The sequence below is a fragment of the Ammospiza nelsoni genome, chromosome 10, assembly GCF_027579445.1.
Source record: "Ammospiza nelsoni isolate bAmmNel1 chromosome 10, bAmmNel1.pri, whole genome shotgun sequence".
NCBI classification, from domain to species: domain Eukaryota; kingdom Metazoa; phylum Chordata; class Aves; order Passeriformes; family Passerellidae; genus Ammospiza; species Ammospiza nelsoni.
The window spans coordinates 694346-712311 of NC_080642.1; the positions used below are offsets into that span (position 1 = coordinate 694346).

Sequence of the window (17966 nt, forward strand, 5' to 3'; positions counted from 1 at the left end):
ATTTATTATGGCCTCTCAAAAGCCTTTGTATAGAAACATGTTTAAAATTAGTATTAGAGCAAGAAAATTAAAACTACTTTAATAAAGCAGGTTTTGTTTTTTCAATTCAGTTTGTTACTTCTTGGAATTTTAACTTAAATCACTAGATTACTGTTATTTTTAAAGATAAACAACTTCTTTTTAGACTTGCTTGGGCAATGTCACTTCTTTTACGGTAGGAATTCCCCTGTGCCAGGATAATACAGAACTTCCCATTTCTAAAATGCACTATGTGAATGTTATGGCAAGGGAATTACAGTGCAAATATGTTTTTATTACCAGAAGCAGTATTTGTGACTTCAGTGGTGGGTGGGGATGGATATGTAAATGCTTTGTAATACATAAATTGATGAAAAGTGGATTAAAGGCAGAGTAGTCCTTGCCCATTTTGTGTCCCTGACTTAAAGCTGCAAGAACAGAATAACATCTTGTGTGCCACGTCCTCGTTGAGAGACAGGGCCTGGCCCGTGCCTGTTCTTGCTCATGAATACACATCCAGCTAATGCTGTCAAACTGTGAATCCCGTGTGTCCCTGAAGTCTCAAATTTTGTAACAGGGATTAATATATACTCCAGGTTATTTAAAAAAATCAGCAGGCATGTTTCTTGACTTTAATAATTTTAAAATTACAGCAAGAGCAGTTAATCCGTAACTGTCTGCTCCTTAAAGGTAAGAGGGTTTATGGAATTTGCAATGTAGCTTTCTGACTTGAAAATAGCATTACTGTAATCTAAAGTAAGAGAGGATTGGGCTGTGGGATTTGTATGTCAGTGCCCGTGCGCTGCTGGTGGGAATTGGCTCACAGTTTGATTAGGGATGGAAATCTTGGGGCAATACCTGATTTCTGCGCATGGCCGGGGCATGTAGTGTACAACATGGTGCCTCTTTGTTCATTATTTATCAAGTTTTCATGAACCGAGTACTCTTGCGTGTGTTAAATTCAGATGGAATGTCACAGTTAGGTGGTTCTGCTAAAACAGTTTCAGAAACTGTGAAATAGACTCAAGATAAAACCATGTCTGATTGGGATGTGCTGGAGGAGCCACTGAAGTCAGTGGGAGGTTGCACCAGGAAAGTCTGTCAGAGCTAAAACAGTACAGAAAAAACCTTTAAAACACTACTACTAGCAGTAGTAGTAGTACTAAAACTATGTATGTCATGCAAAATATCTGCGTCACAGAAGCAGTGTTGGCAGTTTTTTTACTAATCTGGTGTGGCACTTGGTAGCTCAAAGCCAACATGTGCTTGCAGTTTTACCAGCTCCCAGTCCCAGGCTGCTGTGAAACCCAGCCCAGGCTACAGAACCCTGGCAGCCCTGCTCTGCGGCTGGCTGCTCTCTGCTCCTGCCTCTGCCCTCCCATTCTGGCCTGAAACACACAAAAGTACAAAATTGTAAAAGGAATCGGCTTCCATTTCCCTGCTGTGCTATGGGAGCAGCGGGCGCAGCCCGGAGTGTGAGACAATCTTCAGCTGCAGTTTACTGAAGAATATTTTCCTTTATCCAGTCCTATACTGTTATGTGACAAGACGTTAATTAGCTCATTGTTTCAGCTTAATTTTGTGACAGTGCTATAATTATATCCCTCAATTGTGCCATGGAGTAATTGCTGTATCTCTTCCAAATTTTATATTGAGATATGTTATTGGTAAACTTTGAGTTTGGCAGAGGTGTTTTGAAAATACTGTAAGGAATCAGTAATTTTGTGTTCCTTGATTTAAAAGACAGCCATTTGGCAATTTCAAGCTTTGAGACTGCCCTGTCAGTGTAAATAGAATATTGATTTTATTCCATTTCCTATCTCATTAGAGTCATTGTCATGAGGATGAATTCACGTTGTGTAATTATCTGTTCTTGCTGACAGTTCTCATGTCATTGAGACTGGTGTTTTCAGCTTCCACTTTCTCTAAGCATAAAAATAGCATTCTTCCCTGCCATCTTCTTCTTCAGAGCTGGGCTTCCTGCCTGCCCAGCTTTCCACATCTTTCTTTGAGAGATGTGTGTGAATTGAGATAACCAGGGATGTCCAGCAACCCCAGTTACAGGAACAGTGAAAACAGTGCCTCTTTGGGAGCGATTCTCAGTGCAGGGAGTTACCTAATTTTTGTGTCAAAGACTGTAATGAGAGGGGAAAATGCATTGCTAATCTGTCTGCACATGTCTTAATAGCAATAAGGGGAAGTAACAGGAGTCTCTTCTGTGTCAGATTCACTTTCTTGGACATTTCCAGGTAACCTTTCCATTGATTTGTGAGGCTGTTTCTTAATCATTTTCATTGACCCAGCTCAGGAGACAACTAAGTCATCTCTGTTACCCTCCTAAGGAATGACTCCTCGGTGTTATTCTCTCTTTTGTCTCTTCTGAGAATTACTTTTTAATTTGCTTTCAATCCTTGTAGCTCAATATTCAGTCAAGGCAAGGTTCTGCCTTGGCCAAACCACTGCTGCAGTATTCCCAAGACAAGTGGCAAACACTTCCAGATTTCAAAAGGTGAAATTTAAAACCCACCTGTGGATCACAAGAATCTTTAGTACTGACTGCTCTGCTAGGTGGGGTCTAGAAACTGTCAGCCCCTAAATCAGTTTTAATTGAATGAAAAATAAGAAGTTCAATCCCTTTCCTGTCCTGTTCCTATGGTTCTCCCTCTGGATTTGTTACAGTCGTTCCCACCTTATCAGGGACAGCCCCAAGGAGACATCACATGTATCAGCTGGGTTTTGCAGACAGTGTATCTTCTAGCATGTGAAGCTTGCTGGGGACTCCTTAGTGACTGAGCTAGTATCACAAGAGAATTTTCAAGTGATGGGAAAACATTTATGCAGATAAAAAAGGATAATTCTATGCTAACATCTTCCTTTATTTAGTGGATATTGAAGATGAGCTTCTGCTCTGACGTCAGGCTTTATTTCTGCTCAAAGGCTATTTTTAAAGCTGACATTTCTGGCTGTTTTCAGGTAGACAACAAACTATGACAAAACACTTTTTCTTCAAGCAACTGTTCGTACAATATATACATCTAGTATTTTTTTGTGTTCTGAAGATTTACCTTCGAGGCATCAGCTCCTTGGAGTAATGCTTTTCTTTTTGTGGGTGGCAGCCTGAAGAAGGAAGGGTGGAATTAGTTAGTGCAGTCACAAGTGTGTCACTGACCTCAGCAGGAGCAGGATTTCTCTCTGAGTGGGTGATTGTCCAAACCCTAACAGAAAACTTCTTACAAACCTGGGAGTAGAACACGGTTCGGGGAGCCTTCCCAGGGATATTTCTCCTGTCAGTATATGAGAGCACAAAAGCCAGTTTCATCTGTTTTTATTTTGGGCACTGCCTTCGTGCTCTCTTTCCTTTCTTGTTAGGGGTGACTGCTTCTGTAATGAGAGTGAAATGTCTTGTTTGGGAACTGTGGCCTTTAACTTGCATTGGCTTTGGCATATAAAATGCATCAATTTGCTGCTCTAACTCTTCTTAGTGTTTGGAAAAATCAATGCTTGGTATGGATTGGTTACCAAGCTGATGAGCAGGAGAAAACCCTGCTTAGAGCTGTTCCACAGCTTTGTGGTAGAGCCCTTCTTGCTGGCAGTGGCAGCGCCCTGTCCTGAGGGTCTAACAGGGAACAGATGTTCCTAGCAAAATAACACAAGTCATTTTGTGCAGTGCAGGAGTGATGGTGGGAAGCTCTTGGCTGTGGAGGATGAGTTGCAGTGCACCTTGGCTCCGGGCTGGGGGATGTGTTTAGGCTTCCAGGAGTGCTCTGATGTGCTGGTATTCCTGCACGAGGCTGCAGGGAGGCCTGGTGGATCTGGTGGACCTGCTGGCACACGGCCCCAGCAGCACATCCTCTGCTTTCAGATCTCTTGGTGCTAATCTGTCACGGCTGGGAAGTGCAAGAACCAAACTGGTTTGCCTGGACATTTGTTACAGAACAAGTTTTCGAGACCTAAGAATTCAGTATACGGAGCACCGAGGAGTAGTGACTGGTGGTGCAGGATGACCCCGAACTTCAGACTTTTAGGCAGTTGAAGCAAATGAGTATCTGTGTTTACCACAAAGACACTTAGCTGTTAACCTGTGCTTGCAAGTAATTAGGTCGTTGTTTGTCTCTTGCTAGCAGGGATTAAAAACGTGGCATGATTTCAAGTGTCCTGGCAAAGAACACACGGTGCCTGTTGTAATCTCATTAGCTCTGTTAGGTGTGTTTTCCTTCCCCTGGAGTTGGTTGTTCTGATCACTGTGTCCCTAGAAAAAGACTGTAGCTTTTTCTCATCTGTTGGTTTGCATGCACGCTGACAGCATTGCTTCCCAGGGTGTGATTCTGGGGTCTGTGTCAGTGACCTGCATTGGAGGGCGGTGGGAAATGGGAAGATGATGAAGCAGCATCTTTAGAAAGACGGGGATGGGGCTAGTGCTCCCCTCAGCAGAGGCAGAGGATGCTGCTGGGGCTGCAGTGCTGGCAGAATCCCCGTGGCTGGTGCTGCCAGTGTGTCCCCGCAGTGCCACCAGGGTCCCGCTCTGCTCCGTCCTCTGGGCACTGCGATCCTCAGGTGGGACAGGAGCTGTAGTTCATTATAGTGGATTTGCATTTGCAGGTGGCACCAGCTTCTGTGGCAGAGCTGGGCATGTGAGCGGCGGGTGCAGGGAAACCCCTGCAGCCCCCCGGGCATCCTCGGCGGCGTTTGCCCCGCTGCCGGGCGGTGTCTGCAGTGTTAGCCCCGGTGCCGGGCGGCGTTTGCAGTGTTAGCCCCGGTGCCGGGCGGTGTTTGCAGTGTTTGCCCCGCTGCCGGGCGGCGTTTGCAGTGTTTGCCCCGCTGCCGGGCGGTGTTTGTAGTATTTGCCCCGCTGCCGGGCGGTGTTTGCAGTGTTTGCCCCGGTGCCGGGCGGTGTTTGCCCCGCTGCCGGGCGGTGTTTGCAGAGTTTGCCCCGCTGCCGGGCGGTGTCTGCAGTGTTAGCCCCGCTGCCGGGCGGTGTTTGCAGTGTTTGCCCCGCTGCCGGGCGGTGTCTGCAGTGTTTGCCCCGCTGCCGGGCGGTGTTTGCAGTGTTTGCCCCGCTGCCGGGCGGTGTTTGTAGTATTTGCCCCGCTGCCGGGCGGTGTTTGCAGAGTTTGCCCCGCTGCCGGGCGGTGTTTGCAGTGTTTGCCCCGCTGCCGGGCGGTGTTTGTAGTATTTGCCCCGCTGCCGGGCGGCTTTGCGGCGGCCGGCGGCGCTCCCGCGGCTCGCCGCGGTTCACAGCGCTGCTCCCGGCGGCTGGGCCGCTGTCCCCGGGGCCGCGGCCGTGTCCGAGCGGGCGGGCGGGCGCCGCCGGGGCCGAGCCGCTCCGGGGTCAGCGTGTCTCGGTGTGTGCTCACGCCGGGCGGCCCGACGGGGCGGTGCCGGTGCCGTTCGGCCGCCGCGTTCCGCGCGCCGCGGGGGGAGCCGCGGCGGGCGGTCAGGCTGCGCCGGGCCCGAGCCGCTCGGAGGGCCGGCGGGCGCTGCCGGTGCCGTTCCCGGCGCCGTTCCCGGCCGCCTCCGCTCGCCGGTACCGCCGGGCCGCACGCGCGGCCCCCGGCGGGCGCGCTCGGGGCAGCGCGGCGCGGCCGGCGTCTGACAGGCGCGACCTTTCATAAGACGGCCCCCGCCATTGGCTCCCTGCCCGGAGTGTCGCTGCAACGCTCGCCGCGATTGGCCCGCGGCGGTGCTGCCGCCCGGCCCCGCGCGGGGACGCGGCCCCGCCGCCCGCAGCCGTGAGTGCCCTGCGCGGGGCGGCGGCTCGCGGGGCGCCCGCGCCGCCCGCTCGTAACGTGTCTCTTCTCTCCACAGGTTGGTACTAAGAAGTGCCTTTCCTGACGTCGCTGCTGCTTGGGACCGCTTCTAGAGCAGCCGCTGCTTTTGCCTTGCTTGCTGCCAGCTAGACTGCGACGACAGCGCTCCGCCGCTGCCAGCCCCGCGCCGCCGGGAGGAGGGTCCGGCGCCGCTCCCCCGCCGCCGCTGCACTGTGCACTAAAGTGTGCCGCGAAGGTCAGAGCTCTGCTGCCCGAAAGCCGAGGAGAGGAGGAGAAAAAGCCCAGCCTAAAGCCGGTGTCGGTCGTTGCTCTAAACTGCTGCATCTGTCTATGCCAAACTAATCGATCCCGGTTGCACCGCAGAGCCCGCTGCGAGCCCGCTGCCCGGAGGCACCTGCCCGCCGCCGTCCCCGGGAGCAGCTCGGGAGCCGCTGCCGGAGCCGCCACGTGCCCATGCTTGCGGCGGCCGCCCTCAGGACGGGATGCTGAGCGCTGCGCGGGGCTAGTCCGGCCACGCTCCCTCCCGCTGCCCGCCCGGCCTCCCCAGCCCCGCTAACGGTGCCACGCTCCCAACTCTGTGACACAGCTCTTCTCGGGATCGCAGCCACCCGGTTTTACACGCACTTGTTTTAAAATAGGGAGCGGGGGAAAAAAGTGTTCTAGAGGTGGCACTTTTGTAATTTTCAGTTTATCAGTTCAGCTACCCGTTTGCCCGTTTTTATTGGAAATTTTAACTACCTGTAAAATCTAAAGATGGCTGTTAGCGTCACACCGATCCGGGACACAAAATGGCTAACGCTGGAAGTGTGTAGGGAGTTCCAAAGGGGGACTTGCTCACGACCAGACACGGAATGTAAATTTGCACACCCATCGAAAAGCTGCCAAGTTGAAAACGGACGCGTAATCGCCTGCTTTGACTCATTGAAAGTGAGTAAATATTACATTATTTTCAAGGATAAATGGTTAATGAAAGAAGCAGTTGTAGCCAGAGAAATCCTGCAGCCGAGCAGGAGCAAGTGCTGGCTGCCAGCAGTGGGGTATTTTGCTGCTTTTATTTTATTGATGCTTGTCGATTTGTGTTGCTGCTTTCCTCAGGGGAAAGGGAAAGATATAGGGAACGAGGTGAAAATACGTCTGGCGGGGCTCAAATCCTCAGTATGGCTACAGGGGCTCATTCTTCGCCTCCAAATTATTCCCTGCCTGTAGCTGGAATAAAGGGCACTTCACGTAGAAACAGCAAAGTCACTGTGAGGATTCTTTGTTTTTAATAGCACAAACCACGTAAGCAATATGAGGATTTGTTTCCATCTCGTAACTACCAGCGGGTTGTTGGTGTCCCTGGACAGCTGATGGTGAACCTTAGAAGAGTGTTTTCCTCCCTGGGTTATTCGGGTGCCTGTGAGCACCATGCTTGCCTTTCTGTGTTGGCACTGGTGCGGTTATCCCATCTTTCTCCCAAGTGCACTCGCTTAAGGGAATGACAGCACTTAGCAGAAGCAAGGTGCCTCTGGATGTTCAAGCGTGGCAGGAGCAGAGAGGGTTTTCAGGAGGTACATCCCATCTAGGCACCATAAATACAGGCCTGTTGTTTCACTGTAGCTGCGGTGCCAGCAGTAGGTGTTAAATGTGCAGGTCCCAGCTCCTTCCCTTGGGTTTTCATGATTTGAGTAACTTCACATGTAAAATACTCGTACCACAAACAGTACAGAATTAATCCAGCGGAGTCATGAAAGAATCAAAACTTGGGGAGCAAACATTTGTCTGTCAGTTTTTTCTGCAGTGTGATTTTCTCCCCAAGAAGGGGAGCTGGCTGCTGGCAGGGCCGTGCTGGGAGGGAGCTGGGGCTGGGGCTGGGGCTGGGGCTGGGGCAGCTCGTGGCTCAGCCGGGCCCAGCGCAGCGTGAGCGGGGCAGGAAGTGGCTGACAGCAGGTCTCTGTAGATCCTCAGCATCCCGAGCTTCACTGTGTGTCCTGTCTCTGGTCAGGGGATGGGGTAAAGCTCTACAGTGCTCTCAGGCCTGAAATGCTCCACCACCCCCAGCCATGGCTTAACTTGCAGATACTGAAAGGGTTGGTTTCTCTGTCGTTCAATGTATTTTTGAATACAGCAATTACAATGAGTGCAGGATATCAATTTTAAAATGTGGAAATAAGATGTTTTTGTGCATTAAGCAGGTGCTGGAGGTAGGAGCAGAGCCAGGGCTGCCCGTGGTGCCAGTGGGGAGTGCCAGCCCCGTGTGCCAGCGCGTGTCGGCGTGGCCGTCGGTGGCTGCGCGGTGTCACCGTGGGGATGTTGGTGCTGCCGGAGCACGGGCCTGGCCCCGGAGCCTCTCAGCCGTTGCTGTGACTGCCACCGTGGGTTTGCTGGTGCAGCAGCACCCGCAGTGTCCCCGGCTTGGTTTCCCAGCAACGTGTGTCTGGCCACCGCGGCCTGACCCCGCTGGCCTTGCTGCTCATGGCGAGGATCTGCCGAAAGGCTGGAAAGCAGCCGCTAGAGTGACCCGGACATGATGTCAGTGCTCGCTGGAAGTGCCTTAAAATCTCAGTGCAGGACGGGGGTGCTGCTGGTGCTGGAGCCGGGCGGCGGCGTGAGCTGGTGTCTGTGTGAGAGGGGATGGAGCAGGGCCTGGCCTGCTTTCCCCAGCCCCGGCAGCGTGACTGGCCCTTCTGCTGCCGTCAGCAGGGCTCTTCGCTTCCCTTTTTAATGCAGGAGCCGAGGCTGACCTTTGCCAAGCCCGGCAAGGTCCGTGGGTGATAACCGTGGGTAACGTTACAGCGCTGCTGCGGACCCTCGGAAAGGAGTGTGCTGCTTGCCCTGTGGAGTCAGCGCAGGGGCCGAGCTGGGAGCTGGGAAAGAATCTGCTGTTTAAAAATACACTGCTGACCAGAGCTGTTTACTCGTGCTCATGCTGAAAGGTTTGCCAGTGGCTGAGCTCTGTGTGCTGGAGAGGCTCCCGGGGATGCGGGGCAGGATCCCGCGGTGTCCCGGCGCTGCGGCTCCAGCGGCTCCCAGCCCCTGGGCAGGGCCCTTAGTTAAGGAGCTGTGCCATGCACGGGAATACCCTGGGGAAACAGCACATGGAATATCCCCCTCTGGGGAATTCCCAGTCCAATTCCCCTTGTTGAAACTATTGCTCAGTTTTGGTTTTGTTTCAGCTCTGTGTCAGTTTTGGTGTGCGCCAATTTCAACCAGCTCTAGTCATTGAGTTACCTTGTCTGCAATATCCCAAACTTTAGATGTTCTGCAAAAGCAATTTAGGGAGATGCTGCACCAGCTCTGTCTGGACCTTATAAGGTCAGTCAATACTTTAGTGCAGATTAAAAAAGATTTTTGGTTAGGACATTCAGAAGTAATTTTTAATTTTTCAGTAATTCAATATGGATGTAATGTCTTGTTCTTTACTAAAATAGCAGCACGCTGAAAAATTGACCTTAATGTTAAAATATTTGATTTCTTATTAATGTATATAGTATTAGTATTAATTATACTGCTATTCTTGCATTATCTCTTGAACATGAGACAGATACTTAGTCAGTGAATTTTTCTCTGCAAACTCCTGCATGTTGGCAGAGTTGAAATGAGGCGACCTTTAAGGCCCCTTGCAGCCCGGCTGTGCGATGCTGTGATGTGTCGCTGCAAGGCTCGGTGTGCCTTAGGAGTGACTGCTGTGCGAGCTGACGTCAGGCAGGTGTGAGTGCTGCAGAGCTGCAGCCCTGGGCAGGCCTCCTCGGGGCTTGAGCTGGCCCGTGTGCTGGGCTATTCCTGGAGCGGATCTCGGAGGGACCCTGTGCGTGCAGTGCCCTTCGGCTCTGGCCCCGGCCCAGGTGTCCTCTGCGGGCGCAGGGACAGCGCAGCCGCCGCAGCCAGGCTCCACTGCCCTGCCCTGCCGGGAGGAGGCAAAAATAGATGCCAGAAGTGAAACTTGCAGCTTGGCTAAAGCGCGTTTTTTTTAAATTACTATTTCCCCCTCCTGTGAAATGAAGGCACAAGCTCTGTGCAGGGCTAGAGCAAGGAGAGCAGTGTTGCCTCCCGAGGTGCCCAGCTGTGCTGTGTGGGAGCAGTGGCACTGGGCTCTGGGCACCGTCTCTGGTTGCAAACACGTCCCGTGGGTGCACCTGGCAGCTCGTCCTTACCTGAGCAGAATGAGCTGGCCGGTGGTAATTGGGAGCGTGGGGAGCAAGAGGCAGCCAGGCCGGTGGCTGTGACCTCTGAGGTGCTGCAGGAGGTCAGGGCTGGGACAGCCCCAGCGAGATGTTACCGTCCTGCTGCCTAATGAGCCTAATGGAACCTGCGGGGCTGGCCTAGGGGAGCGCGTGAATCAAGATGAACGTGTGTGGGATAATCTGGCCCTCAGATATTAGCAGGATAATTTTAAACCAAGAATGATTATGTAGTGTATTCAAATTATGCACTGGAGCGGCTGACTCAGCTCCAGCTCTGGCTCTGCCTTGTTTAAATGCCGTAGGATTTTTTTCCTAAATTTGGATGCCTAAAAGCCTGTTAGACTGTCTACAGCAAAAATAAGCTCGAGTTCCTAAATCAGGAAGCTGGTTTGCAACAGAAATTTGATTTTTACCATAATTTTGAAACATTTTTTCTTCTTTCTTTTTCTTGGAAAAATAAGCCGAAGTAGAACTTGTTTTTGAAATTACGTTAGCTTCATCAGATGTTCCGATAGATGAGTCATCCGTGTTTCCTGAAAGCTGAGATAAAGATGTCTGAACAATGGGGAGATGGATGTCAAATGCAAATTCTGGGGGAGCTGCAGATGCGCCGAGGCCACCGTGGCCAGGCTGCCACGCGGCCACTGCCAGCCCTGTGCTGGGCAAAGTGTCACACAGCAGGAGGGGCAGGGGGCTCGGGTGTCCCCGTGCTGCCTGTGGTGCTGTCCCAGTGCTGTCCCAGTGCTGTCCCAGTGCTACCTTTGATGCTGCCCTGGTGCTGTCCCAGTCCTGTCCCAGTCCTATCCTGGTGCTGCCCCCGTGCTATCCCAGTGCTGTCCCAGCAATGTCCTCGTGCTGTCCCAGTGCTGTCCCCAGTGCGGACCTGGCGCTGTCCCAGTGCTGCCCCCGGCACTGTCCCAGTGCTGCCCCAGCGCTGCCCCGCTGTGCTTGGCCCGGCCCCACACCAGCTCTCTGCAGGGTGGGGGCTGTTGTGTTCCCAAACCTGCTGCTTCAGAGTGATCTGAACCTCACGTGCCTTCGGTGGCCGCGGTGAGCACAGGTCCCAGCCCATGGCTTTGGAGATAACGTGCACCACGCGTGCTGTGCTTCCAAGTTGGCTTTTGGTCTCCTAAGCTATGCTCCCACTGAGGCGGCTCCTTCATGTTCAAGCTGGGTGTCCCAATGAAGTGTAAAACCTTTTTCTGCTCTCTCTTCAACAGCTGGAAAGTCTTAAACTTCCACATTTCTCTGCTTTTTTTTTTAATTCTAAGAAAAAGCTGGAAACCAGAAGTGTAAGTGACTTAGTGACAATGTCTGAGATTGAAACTCTGGTGCCTTGTGTCTGAGACCCATCAGCACTTGGTATGATAGTATTTTATCTTCTGATGTAGAAGTGTTTATTTTTTTTAAATAGAACACCTGAAACATCTGTAAAAGTGACTGCCACTTTTTCCAAGAAGGCTTAAAAATACATAAACTTATTCTTATTGCTGAAATTCACGAGCATCTTATTTCTTCTACTTCAGAGATGTAATTGTTAGTTGTTCAAGTCTCTCTACTAAAGTCCCTCTACTTTGTCACTGCTTTAAAAAATACTGATTTTTTTGGCTTGTTGTTCTCCCTTGTGTGACGCTTTCCTAAGGGTGTAGAGTAAGAACTCTTTCATTTATTACAAAGAGAAGAAAATCCCGTAAGCTTATTGCACTAATCTTGTTGAGAGTGGCAGATCATGGGTCTGATTCCTCTTCAGTGAAGGCAGAATAAGAAACCCAGAGCACCTGAGCAGGTGATTCCTGGGTAGTTTTACCTGTGTGGTGTCTGGCATCCCTGGGGCACGGGGCGGTGGCAGGGCTGGGGGTGCAGGGAGGAGGTGAGGCTCAGGGCTGGGAGGCAGAAGGACACATGGCTGATTTCAAGGAAGCTCGTAAAGCAGTAACCCTTGGCAAAAAATGAAAACATAAACAATGTTCAAATTCCTAAGGTCTGATTTGCCATTTTTCTCCTCTCCAGCCTGTGTGTCTGCCAGCAGGCTGAGCTCCAGAAGAGGAAGCAAAGGGAAAAGTGGCAAACACATGGAGAAAATGGGGCAATTGTTAGGTGGAGTGGCAAATAGTCCATTAGCAAACCAAACAATTGAAAGCACGTGTGTTCCTCTGTGGGAAGATAGATGGTGTTTTGAAATCTTATCAGGCCTTTGGACAGAGGAGTCACAACTAACTCCAGCCTTTGCAGCTCATTTTACAGTTTCAACTCTGCCTCGGCAGAAAGGAATTAAGTAGAAATTAAAGCATTGCACTGCAGCATTTGCACTGTCATTTCTTAAAGGCTGTGCATAATAGAAACCAGCGTGGGCTCCTGTTACAGTCAGGAACTCTGCTGGGCATAGTCAAAATCAGTACAATTCTCAACTGGTTTGTAGAGAAGATGTAATGAGGCAAAAAATAAGAAAACGCATGTCAAGAACATTCAGACATTTGTCCCAAGTCCTAACTGAGTGATCAGGAGCAGCCTGTGAGGCCTGTCTCCTTCCCAGGATGACCCCAAGTGTCTGTTTTTCCAAATACAGATGCCTTGTTGCCAAGGCTCACTGAAATTTGTTGGAAGCAACAAATTACATTCAATAGCGAACGATCACATCTGTTTTTTGACTTTGGAGAAATGCTGGTGTTTCTTTGCTGGGACTGCAGAGCGTGGTCAGCCCAGCTGGATGTTGTTTAGGAGCTACTGCCCCGGGTGCTGCTCGGGAGCGTGCGCTGCGTGCCAGGAGCTGCTCCCGTGTCCGTGCCCGGGAAGGAGCCTCTCCTGCAGGTGAGCCGCCAAAGCCAGGGCGAGAGCACAGCCCCACAGCCCCACAGCCCTCCCTGCAGTGCTCAGCCCCGCATCCCGCAGAGACAGAGCAGCAGGGTTTGGGCCGTCCCTGCTGCCCTGTGCTGGGCTGTGCTCCCTGCGGTGCCTCACACTGCTCCTGCCCCAGGGCTGCTCAGCAGCGCTCCAAACACCCCCAGGAAACCACGAGAGCTGCTTTCATCCTGATCCAGGGCGCTGCCTTGTCCCCCGATTCACAGTGCCGCTAGGAGGATTACTGCTGTTGAAATAAGATTTAAGTCAACGCTGAATTGTCAGGTCCTGAAACACAGGATTATGCTAGTAAGAAAACCTTTGGGTTCATGGTTGAATTTATTGAAATACTTGTGACTTATCCTCTTCATTAGGAAACATCTCAGGATTTAACTGATGCAGAACACACATTGAGGTAGTTGAAAGCAACTGCAATATTTGATCAAATAAAGAAAAATAGGTCTGATGAAGTGGATTTTTAAAGAAAAAGAAGAAATCCAGTGTAGTGCTTCTGGAGGGCTTCACCCTGGCACTAGCAGGCTGCTTCCTCAGATTGCCTTTTTGTTATACTCCACTCCCTGGACAGGCTTCTCAGCTCTCAGCCCTGGAGATCCCAAGAAGCTCTGTGTTTTCAGAAGGGGCTGGTGGGCTCTGATGGGAGAATGCTGATGATGCCTCCCAAGTTTGCTGACAGGAGCGGGAGGAGGAAGGGGCTGGCTGGGGAGCAGGTCTGGATCCAGCTTCATCTCAGAGCACTTCAAGTCCCGTCAAGTTCCTGGAAAGACTCTCTTCAGCTCCAGATTTCTCTGGACCATTCCTAACTTGGCAAAATAGTACCAGAGTTAGCAAAAAGAGAGAGAGTGCTGCTTGAAAAGAGGAGCAGTTCTGGGAGGGAAAAAAGCTGGTTACTTTTTGTTGGTGCCATTTCACTGAATTTGCATGGGTTAATTCCAGGCTTACATCAAGACATAAATGGTTGTGAGATTGAGATTTAAATTTGAAAGAGAGGAATTGCAAAGTATGGAAATTGTCCCACATGTGCCCACTGGAGCAGGCGCCAGCTGTCATAGACAGGGAGCTGTGAGGATGTGGAGGGTGGCTGGCTGCAGGGCCACCTCTGTTGGGGGGACATACCTGTGGGACCAGGAGGAGCAAACATTCCATTGAATCTGGGATGGAACAGGGCAGTTTGTGGTTGGGGCAGGTCATGGGCAGGAGTTGGCTCAGCCCTGGGGGACAGGGTCATTTGTGTGTGGACATGCTTGAAAACCCCAAAGCCAGGGCAGCTGCAGGTGTAGTAGGTAACTAGCACTTTGCAGGAGTAAAACTCGTTGTTTTCTGCTCGCTCTTTATCTTTAGGCTGGGATTCAGTCTAAAATCCTGTAAGGTTCATTGCTGGTATTCGATACTGGGTGAGGAAGAGGTTGTGTTTTGTTAATTTGAGAGCATCTTTCCAGCTCTGTCTGTCTCAGGGAGAGGTTCTCACGTCCCCCAGGAGCCCAGCAGGTTTTTAGGTGTGCAGTAGGCACCACAGCAATGTCAAACAGCACAATTTTTCTTACTTGGTTCTGTTATATAGGAACAAGAGTGTGCACATTTAACTGAAGTCTTTTGAAAAGAATAGGCAGAATGAAATTTTTTCTGGGTCTTTGGGGCTCGCTGTAAAGTGACATTGGTGAAGCAAATACTGAGTGCAGAGGAAGAGCACCCTTGGCAGTGTGTTTGTGCAGAATCCAGCAGGCAGCAGCTCGGAGCACATTGTGCCATCAGAGACAGGCTGGGCTGCAGCTGCACAGGCTGCTGGGGCTGCTGTCCCTGCCCCTTTCTCACAGTGCAGTCACGGTTTACAGCCTGCTGTAGGTGGGAAACTGTGCCTGCAATTCTGGTTGCTTTCTGCTTGTAGGGTGGATGATTTTTTCAGAAAATCATCTGCATTGACATACCATTGCTTGTCTGGTGCCCTGGTAAAATTTTCCCTGCAGTGAGCTGAGTCAGGAGACAGCCCAGATGTCTGCAGTGGCTGTAACCAAATAAAAATGCAGCTGAGCTGGGAAAGCCCCTGCCTGGGCAAACTGAAGGGTTAAAGAGTTCCCTTAGAGGAAACAGAAGAGTCAGTACTTTGTGTCTACTAGCTGTTATTTACTCCTGTTGTTGGCTGATTGCTGGCTGCACCTCCTGTCTGTGGAGCAGAGTGAGGTGCTTCCCTTGGGCTAGGCATGCAAGGGATGGATGGATGGATGGATGGATGGATTGGATGGATGGATGGATGGATTGGATGGATGGATGGATGGATGGATTGGATGGATGGATGGATGGATGGATGGATGGATGGATGGATGGATGGATGGATGGATGGATGGATGGATGGATGGATGGATATGGCAGCTTTAATTCCCAGTAAAGTACCTTAAAATGCAAAGCTCTGTTGACAATGGAACACAAGGAATTGTTTCATAGTAAAATAATTAATTTCTGATTTAAATTTCCAGGTGATAGTGGAGGGCTGTGGTGGGGTTGGTGAGTCCAGGGAGCACCTCACCAGGCTGGGCATTTGCTGCAGAAGTGATGGTGTGTGGAGCTGCAGCTGGCAAAGCAGACATGCAGCACAGAGTGAGCTCACTGCAGCCAGGACAGGGCTTGGGATTTTCTCCAGGGCTGCACTGGGCAGGAGGAAATGGGATTTTTTATGAGAGTGGTAAAGGTGATTAAGTCTCTAAGTAGAAGAGAAGACAAGGCAGAAGAGAGAAAGAAATTAAAGGGAGGGACGGAAGAGAGACAAAAGGCTGAAGAGGTCAGATGCTGTTATAGCACCTGGCAATAACACAGGAGAGAGGGCTCTATGTGAGCAGATGGGAGGGGAAGGGGAAGCCAGAGCAAAGCACAAGCCCGGGAGATCGGGAGATATCAGAGGCTGTAGTGTGCAGGCAGGCTCCAAGATTCCTTGACACAATGTGTTTGTTCCCCACTTCTGCCAGCTTTTTGCAGCAGGTCTTTTGCACCTAGTTCCAAACATGGTTACTGGCGGGGTTAAATATATCTGAAGAGAAAAATAACACTTGGTGATGGATTTTTTTTTGTTCTTGTGGAGGAAAGCACACCTCTGTTTTACCTTGTTGGAATCCTTTAGCATTTGGCTTCATTAAGTCCAGCACTGAAAATCAGAAGGGAAGTGAGGTCTCCTGTCCCTGTTTAGTCCATTGGCTGAAGACACTGCTAATGTTTGTAACAATGTAAAATATTTCTACACAGCATTTGTCACATATTTATGGTTTAGATGTTTCCGGTAAATTTAGATACCTAAGGAATTAGACACTGACAAAGTAGCAACACTGGAAGGTTGAAGTTATTTGTTATACTTGTCAGCTGTTCTGCTCTGGGCTACACACGCACTGTAGACTGTTTGTGTATGTGTTTGTGCTCATTGTATTTTATATATAATGTATGCCTGTGTGTATATGACTCCTCCAGGTTTTTTTCAGGCCGTGTGTTTTGTGTGTTGACTTTACCCAAAAAGGAGCATTCAGAAACTGCAAAGACCTTTTGTGAATTAAGAAGCTACTTTTTTAAGAAGCTTAAAAATACTTAAAATCGTAGTTGCTAAAAATACACTCGTATTTAATATTTAAAATTTGGAAGGCATTGCTGGATTTTATCGTTGTCTGGAGTGCAGCCATGGGTCAGTTGTCCAGCACCATCTGTAGTTGTTCCATTCTTTCTTCTCTGTTCTGTTTAAATCACAAATAATTAAGTGTTTCTGAGTGACCGCTCAAGTTCTGTTTTGATCACCTGACAGATTACTTGGTTCAGCTTCTGCTCCTCAGTGTTGTGTAAAAGCTGTCTGAGCCCTGGCAGCTGCAGAGGCAGGGATTCCCAGAGGCTGTGGGGCCAGGGAAGAGCAGGATCAGCTGTTGGGAGCAGCACATCTCCATGTCCCTGGAATGCTGGCGTTCTGAGCTCTTGGGCATAATGGTGGCCAAGGCTGTCACTGTCAGCTTGTGTCTTTGTAGGGAGGTTGTGGGGTACAAAGTTCTCATTTTCTATTTCACTACTTTGCTGTTTTACTACTTTTAGAGCGAGTCAGGTCTCAGATAAAAAAAGGTCATGAAAAAGAGAGGAGTTCAATATTTATTTCCTTTTAATACTCACAAACAAGTTGTTTCCTCTCATAGATCTAAGTGAAATATATTAAAAGAGAATTGAGGTTTTTGAAGAGCAAGCACCTGTAAGGCAGCCCTGCAACCCAGCCCCGAGGCTGATGCTCTCATCTCTGGAGCTTTGATTGTGCCTCACACATGCTGAACTTGGGGAAAAAGTGCTGCAGTGAGATCATGATACGCCAGTCCTCCCTCTGAATGTTCCTGTTTGTTTCATCAGCTCAGTTGGCTCCCACACATGGAAAGTTTTTCATTTCCCACCAGCTATGTGGCTGAACACTTGAAGTGAGAGTGTTTGAGTCTGCAGGTCACACACACACACAGAGGATCTGCAGAGGTGGCATTTCCTGCAGCTCAGCGTGTGCACCAAGGCGGTGACACTGCTGAAATGTCCTACAACGATATCGGACTGCCAGGAGCAGAAACCACAGGGTCATTTAGGGTGGAAAACACCTCCAGGATCATCGAGTCCCAGATGTACCCAATCCCCACCTTGTCCCCCAGCCCAAAGCACTGAGTGCCACCTGCAGTCATTCCTTGGGCACCTCCAGGGCTGGGGGCTCCATTGCCTCCTGGGCAGCCCCTGCCAAGGCCTGACCACCCTTTCTGTAAAGAAATTCTTCCTGACAATGCTGCTTCCCACAGAAGGTCTGCATCTGTAAAACAATGCTGCTCCTCTTTCCTTTTTGCCACTGGGCTGGGGTTTTGTGTGTTCCTCCTGCTGGGATGGGCCGGGAGCCGAGCTGCCCTCGGGAGGAGCAGAGCCCTGCACAGCTCTGCTTTGGGACAGGACATGGCAGGGGAAAATAAACTATCAAAGGGAATTCTGACCGCAGAGCAGTGCTCGGCATGTTTTGTGGCTATTTAACTTTAGAAAAATAAATCCTGCCACCTGTGTTTGTCACGAGTCCACGTGCACTGACCTGCTCTGCTCACAGCGTGGCAGGGGCAGGTGGGTCTGCACCTCTGTTTCTGCATGCCCACGAGCTCTGCAAGGCCTTACAGACGCTGAAAACACCTTTCTG

At 50.4% G+C, this 17966-nt stretch overlaps 1 protein-coding gene across 16 annotated transcripts in view; it reads left to right on the plus strand.

The window, feature by feature from the left end:
• Nucleotides 1-17966, plus strand: part of MBNL1 (muscleblind like splicing regulator 1) — a 65805-nt gene that overhangs the window by 13957 nt on the left and 33882 nt on the right. For 10 of the 16 annotated variants that reach the window (XM_059479047.1, XM_059479045.1, XM_059479049.1 and 7 more), the window contains exon 2: nucleotides 5824-6713. The exons of 5 other annotated variants lie outside the window; for them this stretch is intronic. In XM_059479047.1, coding sequence (XP_059335030.1) covers nucleotides 6540-6713 — 174 coding nt within the window. In that variant the 5' untranslated portion in view covers nucleotides 5824-6539. Of the gene's footprint in view, nucleotides 1-5764; nucleotides 6714-17966 lie in introns of those variants that run through there. One more of the 16 variants, XM_059479061.1, reaches the window with a different exon arrangement.